Here is an 11,224-nt window from a genome sequence, read left to right on the forward strand (position 1 = left end):
TTTACTGTGAGAGTGACAGAGCACTGGAACAGGTTGCCCAGGGGGGTTGTGGAGTCTCCTACGTTGGAGATATTCAAGGCCCAGCTGGACAAGTTCCTGTGTGATGTACTCTAGGTTACCCTGCTCTTGCAGGGGGGTTGGACTAGATGATCTTTTGAGGTCCCTTCCAACCCTCGGGATTCTGGGATTCTGTGATGTTTGGTTATCTTACCAACCCCAAGGACCAAGTAATGACAATCAGGAAACCAGCTCCGAGAAACATCATTGCAGTGCGAGGCGGCAGGCTCAACCTTAGCAGGCATTTCCGCAGAGGCAACATTGACCTGGGTGGTATGAGGGTCTGCCTCCCAGCATCGCATGAGGCTTGGGCTTTTATACTGACCAAAATGCACTCATTCTGAGCAGGGGGCCAGCCTACATCGGAAGAAGTGGCCAGCAATATCTAGAAATGCCTCCAAGGGTATGGACTTTTCCGGGGAGTTCTAAAGCGGAACTTTCCAGGTAGGAACCAAAGCAGGACTCTCCGGGGAGGAGCCAAAGCGGACAAACAGTACTTTCCTATCTTTGTGTGTTTCACCGTGGACCATTACCTATTGTCCCTGACACACCAGGAGAGATGGCTCATCTGCCTTGTGGGTGACATCAAACCCAACGATGTTGCCTCTTCCCATCTTAGGTTCCACAATCCCTCTGCCAGGCTCTGCCTCCACACCCCAGCTGAAGTCTCACTTCACTTAAATATGACACATCAAAATCCAGCACGATCTGACACCCCCGTGACTCCAGGCAGGCTCGGCTGGCAGAGTCCCTTTGCTGTCTCACCCAGAGGGGCTCAGATTCATATTGTGGATTGAAGCTGAAGCAGCCAAGTGAAGGATTCAGCAGCTGTCAGCCTGCACAGTGCAGGGGGAGCAGGGGCTGGTGTGGACAATGCAGCCCTACAGCGCAGCCTGGGCCCCTGCCCATGGGGTTTCTCAACTGCCCCAAACACCAGCCTGGCTGGGACCATCCAGGCAGCACCAACATGAAACCCATGCTGGTCATGTGCTGGTGCTGGTCTTTGGAGAGAGCTGGGCTGCTCTGCAGACCTTTACATGCTCCGTGGAGACCCCCGGTCAAGGTATGAGAGGGTTGTTAGAGGGGCAGGGCCAGAGCAAAGGGGCAAGGCAGATGTGTGACAGCAGGATCAGGCCTCCTGCCTGCCTGCAGCTCCCAGATCCCACAGCACCAGGCCAGGAGCAGAGACAGCAAGGCAATGCCTGCCTGCAGCTAATGGGCTCATCCCTGATCATCATCAGCTATGGGACATGCCTTGAATTCAGGTGACAGATCTCAGCCTGCTCCTGCTGCTGACCCCCTCCTGCCTCACATCTGGCAGGAGCTGCTGCCCCGGCCCAGCAGGTCCAACAGGCCATCCCCACATCCAGCTTCCTCCTGCAGAGCATCCCACCATCCATCACTGTGCATGCGGTTAATGTTAGCCCTCGGGACTGTGAGCTGCTGTAATTACCACTATTCATCCCCCCTCCCTTCAGGAAGTATTAGCTGCAGATTGAGGAACGAGGGAGGGAGGGAGAGAAGTCCCTGGACTTGATAAATCAGCTGCTGGCAAAGAACCAAGCCAAACATGACTGTACAGGCATCCAAGAATGGACACAAATGCCCCAAACGTAGCTGGCACCATGCACGTGGAAGTCGCGGAGGGGCTGGTGTTTGTGGGTGCATCCCTCCAGGCAGCTACACCTCTTTAAGGGAAGGTCTGCATTCAAACCGAGTTTAAGCGGAAGCAAACCTCAGCTTCATCTTCACCCAAGTGAAAGCCAGTCTAGCTGAAGGTGAGTGGGGACAGAACTAAACAAAGCCATGATATGAGTGCCTGCATGGACATGAAGCAATTGGCCTTCACAGTGGCCAAGATATCTACAAAGGTCCCAGCCCTGCTGCCAGCAGAAGAGCCAGGGCAAACCGTCCCACCTGAGCTTAAACTGCCTCATGTCTTCCAGCCCTAGGACACTGAAGACCTTCCTCCTGCCCCCAGTGTGGCCAATTCCAAAGCACCTCTGGCCTGGGTGCACAGCACAACTTCAGAACAGGATGTGCAGACGTTCATGGCTGCAGCTCCTTGCCAGCAGACAAAATGCCACAATCCTGGAAAGCCAGAGTGAGCCCCTGCACTAACGCTTGGTGCTATTGCTCCTGAACAAATAGGAGGGGAAGGGTACCACTGATCTGAGCCTGCTTGAGCTTGCATAAAGCCTGCTGACCCGTGCAGGAGGACATTGCCTGGTGGTAACACCAGAGAGGCTCAACTTCACAAACAGTTTCAAAGTGCCCCCAGACCAGGACATGGGTGTTCTTGTGCAGCACAGAGAAGCGGTGAGCAGTTAAGTACAGGCTGGCATCACGTTACCCACCTGGCAACACTGGCTGCTGTCAAACTGTGTGGATACCAGCACACAGACTCGTGTCTTTTCTCTGAAGGGAAAGGGACAGACAGCCCTCTAGTGTAAAGCCAACGCTAACTGTGCTTGCACAGGCGTAGAGAGCATCAGTGACAACCAGACCCGCACTGGACACATGCTCTTGGGAAGGGACCTGTGCCCATGCAGATGGGTTTGCTCCCAAACTGCTCACACTGCAACTTCCCACCACCCCTCAAAACATGCCCATGCCCTGGAGATGCTCCAGTCCTGAGGGTCCTGGTGGCTTTCAGGTGGCTGTTTTTCTCTGCAGAGGCAAATACAGCATTAACAGCCTCAGTATTTGCTCTTAAGGATTCAAAAGGTGCCTTTTGCCTGAGGAGGGGGGGAGTCTTCACTGCAAAAGACTTCTGAAATCCCCTCTTGCCCCACAGCTGATGGCACATCTCTGACAACCCCCCCCGCCATGGTGTCTGGGAGCGAGAAAGCTGAAATCAGGGCCTGCAAAGAGGATTTCCTTTCCTCTCCCTCCTCAGCTTCTGCTTAAGAGCCAGTCTGAGTTCACATCTCCTCCATGCTCACAGCGCTGTGTTATGCACATGGGGGATAGCACGTGGCTCCGATCATCACTCACAGCCGCAAGAACGATGCACAATTACAATCAATATTTAAAGTCATCAAACAAGCACACCCAAATTTAAGCAGTCACACAATTCACTCTGACATAACGACCCTGGGTGCGGAGCAGAGCTGTGCTGGAGCTCGGAGAGCACGGGTCTGCCCGCAGGCTTCACAATGTAATGAAAACACAGCACTTTTAAACACTTTTCCCAATCCAGCTCACAAAATCTGTCACTTTGATGTGAACGGTCCCAGCCCCAGCCTAATCACTCACTTTTACTTTCTCTTTAGTAGCTAAAGAGGCAAATGAGCTCCCAGCAAACTGCACAGCTCCAGGAGAAGAATTTCGTAGCCAGATGGTTCTTGCAGAGGATTTGTTCTTTAAAACAAAAGAGTGAGCCCGTTTCCCCAGCGAGCAGCACACAGGAGATGATCTGACACATGAGCAACCTATTCTGAACGGTTATCCTAGAGCATTGCTCCCACTACGTAAGTGCCTCTTCTTCCTAAATCATCATGTCAATTGTAATCATCACTAATAACTGATCAATTAGTACAAGTCCATGTACAGCACTATAATTATCCCATGCACTCAGGGAAGAAAGGGAAGCATCAAATTTGAATGCAAACACTCCTTTGTTTGCAGCAGAAGGTACAACACAAGGAGATGAAAGAAAGCACAACTGTTAAAAAGGCAACAAGATTCAAAGAGCCATCTGAGGGAATATGTCAAACTCCCACGAGATGGAGCAAAGCTGTGATGGGCTGGAAACCCCCATGCAGGCAGTGAACCTCACTCTGCTGCTGTATTTGATTTGCTTTGTCTGGACCTTTTTCATGTCCATGTGGAATTGCAGCTGGGGATGGGGATCAAAGCGTAGCTGACAATAAAGACTCCCCAGACCTTCATGGAGACCTCCTTGGATAAAGTACAGAAATGCAAGACAATAAAGTTTTTCTCAGCCAACTGCAGGAGCTAAACAGCAAAACAAGTATCGTTTGGCGAAAGGACTTTGATCACATAAGGATGTTGATGGTGGAAGGAAGAACACAAGCCATGTCAAGGAGTAGCTTCTACTTAGCTGTCTGGACTGGAACTCCAGCAGCAGCAGAGGAAACGAGGAACAACCATTCAGCTTTGGAGAAGACAAGTGGAGGGTGGAAACCCTGGGCTTTTTCAAGTGTTTCTGACCTACTGCTAAATAGCACTTCTGTATAGTAAAGAAACCAATTCACATGCAGGTAAGCATCTGTATTCTTGAATATCCAAGAGGTTTGAATGAGTGAAAGAAGGAAAGTATGAAGAAGTACTCACTTGGTAGAAGAAGTACATGAGGTTCTGCACCTGAAGCAGAATAACCCCACGCATCAGTACCAGCCTGCAGGCTGTGAGCAGCAGTCTGCTGCCAATGGACTGGGAGCTATGGTGGACACCAAGTTGAACATGAATCATAGAATCCCAGGCTGGTTTGTGTTGGAAGGGACCTTAAAGCTCCTCCAGCTCCAACCCCTGCCACGGGCAGGGACCCCTTCCACTGGAGCAGCTTGCTCCAAGCCCCTGTGTCCAACCTGGCCTTGAACACTGCCAGGGATGGGGCAGCCACAGCTTCTCTGGGCACCCTGTGCCAGCGCCTCAGCACCCTCACAGGGAAGAGCTTCTGCCTAAGAGCTCAGCTCAGTCTCCCCTCTGGCAGGTTAAAGCCATTCCCCTTGGCCTGTCCCTACAGGCCCTTGTCCAAAGCCCCTGTCCAAGCACTATGTGCATCATCACTCCTACTCCACCACTGCCAGGCCTGGTGATGAACAAGAGTTATCCCAGCCATGCCAAAGGGACATGGGCCACTCATGGTCTTGACCCAGGCCAGGTAACAAAGGGCTTGAGCAGCCTTGGCCAGAGAGGCCACGAAGTCTGAGCTAAGGCAGAGAAGGGGTTTTCTCCACCCTTGGAGATGACATCCATCCTTGACAGCCCCTGAGCAACCTGATCTAGCTTTGAGATGAGCTGTGCTTTGAGCAGGAGATTGATTAGATACCTCCAGATGTCTCTTCCAAACTATCCTATGTTTTCTGACAGCAAAACATGCTCTAAGCCCTGCTTTGCCTGGCTCTAATGCTGGACCCTGACACTGCTGGCTGGCTGAGGGAGAAGGGTTGCAGTCTGCTACTTGTGAGTCATCAGGCTGATGCTTCACACTGCTGAGCTAACAAGAAACTGTACTAAACCCCACAGCACTGGAATACTTCCTTGCTTCCAGCTTCCCCAAAGTTTTGCACATGCTTCTGTAATGCTTCAGCTTTTCTTGACAACCAGGAACACTACAAAAATCCAACCCAAAGTACTTTTCTAATCCCCCGGTTCCAGGAGCAGAGATTTGAGAGGGACAGTAAATTCTGTAAAATCTGCTGGTGCTATTGATCAGCTCCAAGCTACAATGCAAACGTTGTGAGGAAGGCAAGGCCAGACCAGAGACAAACCTGCTGGTGATGCAGCAACACCCCTAAGGGGAATATCATCGGTCTTGTCACCTGGCACTGTGTCACTGCTCAAGGAGTGATCTGTAATTGCACAGACCTCCACGTTTTAGCTCTGGACTGACCTTTAAAAGCATATTCTGGATCCCCTGGGAGATAGCTCAGCATCACTCTCCTGCGTTAGAGCTGGAAAAGCTGAAACTAAATCACAGAAAGGCTCATTGACCTGGTCAAGGATACAGCGAAGTCAGAAGCAGGGCCAAGACGAGACTCCAGAAGCCCTGGCTCTCAGGAGCCAAGTAAACGTGGACAGGGTCTGTGCAACACATGCAGATGTGTTCTGTGTTACACAGAGCCTTTCCACACATGCTGCACACACCCCATAGAAGGTATCTCTCACTTTGAAGCCAGTCTGCTCTGCATCTACACATCATCCCTGAACACCACCATCATGAATAATCAGCCACCCAACACTCATGCTGCTGCAGGTCTCAGTGGCCATAAAAAGACACCAGTGCAGGCTGAGGCGAGTTGCACATTTTAGCAAAGTCTGTGCGAATTGCTTTGGCATCTCCATGCAAACATGGAAGGATCCACACTTTGCTCCTTTCAGCTGATCATTACTTTTCAGTACAATTGTCTCCTTTTCTCTCAGTCCCTGGAAACCTCCAGGAGTTGCAACCACAGGCATGAAAGGGGAGGAGAGGCTGGGCTTTGTAGATCACAAGCCTTGCTCCTCCCTCCCACACCTCAGTGTGTTTCTGTGATGGGGGAGCCTGAAACCCCATTACTCACAAATTCCGGATAGATCCATCTGGCTCTAGGACACAGCACCAAGCTTTCCGCATGGGCAGGAGGGAGAAGCCCTAGTACAATCCCCAGCCCTTGCAGGCACCATACTATAATGCCGCCTCTTACAAGGCCTCGTCGCAGTGGTACAGGATACTCCTATTCCACTGTGTGCATGCCTCCTGCATAAAGAAAAAAACCTCTCTAAGAACATCAAAAGAGGAACTTGGCACTCAGAGATATGTCTTAATGAAGGTGACAGCGGCAGAAAGCATTGCAAATCCAAGGGGAAGAGAATGCACACCTAATTAGACTGACTCTTTTCTTCTGCCTGCGGCTGGATGTGCAGGGTGAATCCTGCTCTGGGACCGCAGCTTCAGCCCCTCCAAGAGAATACACGTGGGGCCGGGCTGGCACAGCAGCTGTTTGCAGGCTCAGAGTAGAGATTGGAGCTCAGAGATTCAGTCTTCCTTGCCCTGCTTTATGCTGAGTCTCTGGCTCAACTGATCTTCCCTCTCCCTCGAGGCTCAGGAGGATGGGAAGGGAAGGAAGACATCGCACTTTCAGGGCAGGCAGCAGCTCCCCACAGCCAGTGTCACCGTGCCTGCAGCACATGTAGCAGTAAGCCTGAGAGCTGGCCTCTGGAGTATCCTTCCCCTTCCCTGCCCCCATCTGATAGTCTCCCTTGCTGCTTCCAAGCCAAAGAAGGTGGAAAATTCACACAAGCCCTGCTGGATTTTGCAGATTTTGCTTATTCGTTTTGAAGGTTTAATGGCCAAAGTCCTCATCAGTGTCAGAAGAAGATGAGACAAGCACAAGGCCTTCATTGCCAGCACGCTGGTTGTCACCGAGTTATCAAGGTATCATGTAAGTTGTGGACCCCTACATCCTCTGTGCCAGCTTCCAACTCCACGGTGAGCCATCAGGCTGAGTGACAGACAAGCATTCCCTTGCCCTCTCCTTCCAAGCCCTCTGAGCAGGGCAGGTAGCAGTCAAAAGCAGAGGGAACACCTCAGTTGTGTTGCAGTTTATCCCCTTACTCCTTCCCACCGCCGGTGCCTTCACGCTTACGAGCAGCAGGAGGCTCCCGGGTGGGTTTCACTCAGTTGATGCCCAAAGCACCTGAACACGGAGGGAGGTGATTAACGAAGGACGGGGCTTGCCGAGGCAGGGCCGCCGAGCTCCCCGCGCTGGCGGTGAGCGGCACCGGTTCCCGCTGCCCACAGCCACAGCCGCCGGGAGAGCAGCGGCGCCTTTCTCACCGCTTCTCATTATCTTCCGAGCGAGCTTTGTCTGGCGCTCGTAGCGGGGAAAACATCGCAGCGGCAGCAGGGTCACAGCGGCACCTGCACGGACGCAGCTCCGGGCGCGGGGCGCTGCAGCGGCACCTCCGCCTTTCTGCCCTATTTCTCTTTAGAAACCTGCTCCAAACCCCCTCTCTGATGGTCCCGCAGGGGCTGAGGGATGTGCTGCCTGAGGGGGGGGGGGGGAACACCAAGCTCGGGAAATGCTGCAGCTCCTTGACACAAAGTGAACATTATACAGAAAGGAAATACTAAAATAATAGCTGATGAATCGTGTTTTCTCTCAAATTGTTGCTCTCACAGCAGTGAATTAGTGTCTGCGGTTGATGCAGGTTCTCATAGCACCGACCTGTCAAACATAGCTTGTGTTTGGATTTTGGTTTTAAATATATTTTATAAGAGAATAAGTACGGAAAGGCCTCTTTCAATAGAAATAAATTGTGTTAATAAGGCAGCAAGTGCTGAGAACAGGCAAAAGCTCTGCTGCCAAACTGCCCCTGGTGGCTATTTCTGGCTTAGACTTGAAGTATCCTGGCAGTCCGCGGTGGGAAACGTAGTCCACATACAGTAGGATGGGCATTCATCTAAACATCATCTCCCAAGGTTCGTAAGGACTTTACAGTCGCAACTAGCAGCAACCCAGGCTGTTCAGCCTCTCACAGGAGCAGTTCACAAACTGCAGGGGAATAAAACCCAACCCAAACCCCTCGAAGCCTGTACTATAAATAAAGCTGTTGTAACACAGTTTTTATATTTCATTATCTCTGCGTTGTTTCACATTATGCTGGTAGCAGCCGGGAGTGTTACAGTGTAGAGGAAGCGCTGCAGCAGGATGAGGGGAGGCCACCCCACGTGCCTGTACCACACCATCATCTGGGTACCACTCCACACAGCCGACAGCCACCCCACAGCATCACCATACACAAACAGCCCACATCAGCGGCTTGGCACCAGGAGTGTGCCTTGGCACGCAACCATGGGGTTCACATCACCAAGTAACCCGTGTACCAGGCTAGAGCATAGCACAAAGCAAACATCTGTATCTCCCTCAAGGGCCCGTGGAAGAAACAGTCACTGCAACCTGCTCCCAGGGTGTTTTCCAAACAGGAATATATCGGCCGTTTCAGGTTTAAAAACAATACAAACTCTCTAAAGGAGGTGGTGTGTCATTTGGATCAAGGCTTGGAGATGTCCTTTGATCACCACAAATAAATCGGCCGGAGTGCCCTCCAAAGCAGAAAGGAATAAAGAAAAAATAAATAAATAAAAGGACTATTTGTGTCACTGATGGGAACAGGAAGCGAGCTGGAGATGGCACAAACGGGAGGATGCGCTGCGTGCCCAACACTGCCTTGACCAGCAGCCTGGACGGCAGCAAAGCTTCTACATTGGGCTGATCCCTCCAGCTTAAAATTGCAACCCTTGAGCTGGGTTTCCATCCACCACACCCGGGTGTGTCTGAACCTGCAGCGTGAGAGCGTGTGCTCCTCCGAGTGCAGGTCTTTATTTCGGGTTCCACCCGGAGCCGCACGGCAGGGCGGCTCCGATAGCAGCCGCAGCCCCATCCATCCACACCAGGGGCTGGGAAGCGCAGACCATGGCCAGGTATGCCAGAGCAGGTGGAAAAAGGGCTATTTCCAGCCACAGGACCCTGCCCCGCCGCATGCTCTGTGCCTCTGCTCCAGCGGGCCGAGTCCACGGGGGGTCTCCCGCGGCACCTCCGCTCTTCCCAGCCACTGGCTAAAGGACCCCGCACCGGGCAGACGGGGGAGACGGGCGGCCCCGCCGCACCCCAGTAATCACCCTCCCTCCAGGAGGAGCCTCAGCGAACTTCCCCGGTTGGAGGCTCCCGCTGGCAGCCGGGCCCGGAGAGCGGAGCAGGGGCAGCAGCTCCGAGCCCACGCGGGGTGCGGGCTGGAGAACGCGCGGTGCCGCTTCCCCCAGCGGTACCAACTTGGCTCGGGGACCCCGAGGCCGATCCGAGGCGGGGGGCGGTTAAGCCGCTGGCGGGGGCTCAGCCCGCTGCTCTCCATCCATCCCGCCGCCTTGCTCGGCGGATGGAGCCGCGCCGCAGAGTGTCGGGGCGCAGCCCGGTGCTCGCACTCGCTCCGGCCTCGCCTCTCCTCCGCTCCTGCAGACGCGGATCTCCCGCTCCCCACCGCGCCTCACCGCCGGCTCGGCCCGGCCCCCGGGGGTCCGGCCCCTCTCCCCCGCGATGGGACCGGGCCGCTCCCGCCGACCCCGCGGGGAAAAAGAGAGATAAAGATATCCAAATAAAGACAAATAAAGTTGCAGGGAGGGAAGTTCCCGGCACAGCGCGAAGTTGGGGACGCGGCCGCCCTGCCCCTGCCGCCCCCCGGGGGGCCCCGGCGGGGGGTGGGTGTGGGGGACGGGGGGACGCACCTACCTTCAGCTATCGCCCTCTTCATCTTAGGGGTCGGGGAAGGCACGTCTGGAGGCGCAAAGTCTGGCGGCGGCGGTACAATCCTTGCGGGAGCGGGGCAGATCCTCGTGCGAAAACTTCAGCCCGAGCGCGGAGCGGCGGCGCTCGGGGCTGGGGGTCGGGGTGTCCCTGTGCCGGCGGCCTCGCTCATCGGGGGAATGAGCAGCCCCCGAGCTGGAGTCAGCATCCAGGCGAGGCTCCCCCTCCCTGCCTGCCTCCTCCCTCCGTCCGTCCTTCCTCCCTCCCGCCCGCCGCACGCACGGGGCCGGGGCTGCGGCAGGGCAGAGCCGGCGGCGGGGAGCGCGGAGCCCGCTGCACTGTATCCCGGGAGCGAAGCGGGGCGCGGGGATGGAGAGGCGATGAATGTTTTATGGGATCATGTGGTTTGACGTGAGAGGAATCAGCCTAGATCGGATTTACTGGCTGGAGGAGTGAGAGGGAGGACGGGGGAGACGGGCACGGGATGGCGGGAGGGAGGGAGGGGCCGCGCCGGGGCACACGGAGCGCGCAGGGGACACTCCGACGGCAGCGGCGGGTCCTCGGCGGAGCCCCCGCGGTGCGCGGCAGCTGCCCGGGCAGGGCTGCGAGGGGCCGGGCGGCGCCGGGCGGCTCATTCCTGGAGGAGAGGTGCCACCTAAAGGAAGATGCGGAAAGGGAAGCCCGGGATGCTGCGGGCATCGGCCCGGCCCGCTCCGCGCCGCAGCCGAGCCCGGCGCTGGGATGCCAGGGCCGGGCGGTCCCGCGGGATGCAGCGCAGCCGCGGGGTGCTGGAGGGTCGGCGGGTGTTTCCCTCCCATGTTGTGGTCCCCAGGGAGGCGGCGGGAGACCCCCGGCAGGGCCGCATCCCTACCCCCCCGCCTGGTTTTGCTTCTGCTGGTGCGGAGCCGCTGCGTACCCTGGAGGAAGCCTGGCATAGACAGGCCCTTTGGTAGGGTCCGGAAGAGAGAGGTCTTCCTCTGGCATGTCTGAGCCCTCTCACCAGGTCCCTTCCCTCCTGCTCTTTGGGATCACTCTCCAGAGTATGGGAAGGATAACAGCTTACCTCAGTTTACCCAAAAAGCATGAGGCTTATACTGGTCGTGATGAGGCAGGGTAAAGCTGGCTTTGCCATCCTCCTCAGCCGCCCTGCAGCTTCCCTCTTTCCCTGCCCTGGAGCGGACAAGCGCTCACTGCAT

The 11,224-nt window shown here is 55.2% G+C and overlaps 1 protein-coding gene across 1 annotated transcript in view; it reads right to left on the reverse strand.

The window, feature by feature from the left end:
* RTN4R (reticulon 4 receptor) overlaps positions 1–11,012 on the reverse strand; it is a gene marked incomplete at both ends in the record, with an annotated part of 74,254 nt that extends 63,242 nt beyond the window's left edge. Inside the window, 3 exons of the mRNA XM_080628372.1 lie at positions 10,014–10,035; positions 10,470–10,683; positions 10,945–11,012. Of these exons, the coding sequence (XP_080484498.1) occupies positions 10,014–10,035; positions 10,470–10,683; positions 10,945–11,012 (304 nt within the window). The remainder of the gene's footprint in view (positions 1–10,013; positions 10,036–10,469; positions 10,684–10,944) is intronic.
* Between the last annotated feature and the right edge of the window lie 212 nt (positions 11,013–11,224).

The sequence above is a fragment of the Psittacula echo genome (assembly GCF_963264785.1).
Source record: "Psittacula echo genome assembly, chromosome: 13".
NCBI classification, from domain to species: Eukaryota; Metazoa; Chordata; class Aves; order Psittaciformes; family Psittacidae; genus Psittacula; species Psittacula echo.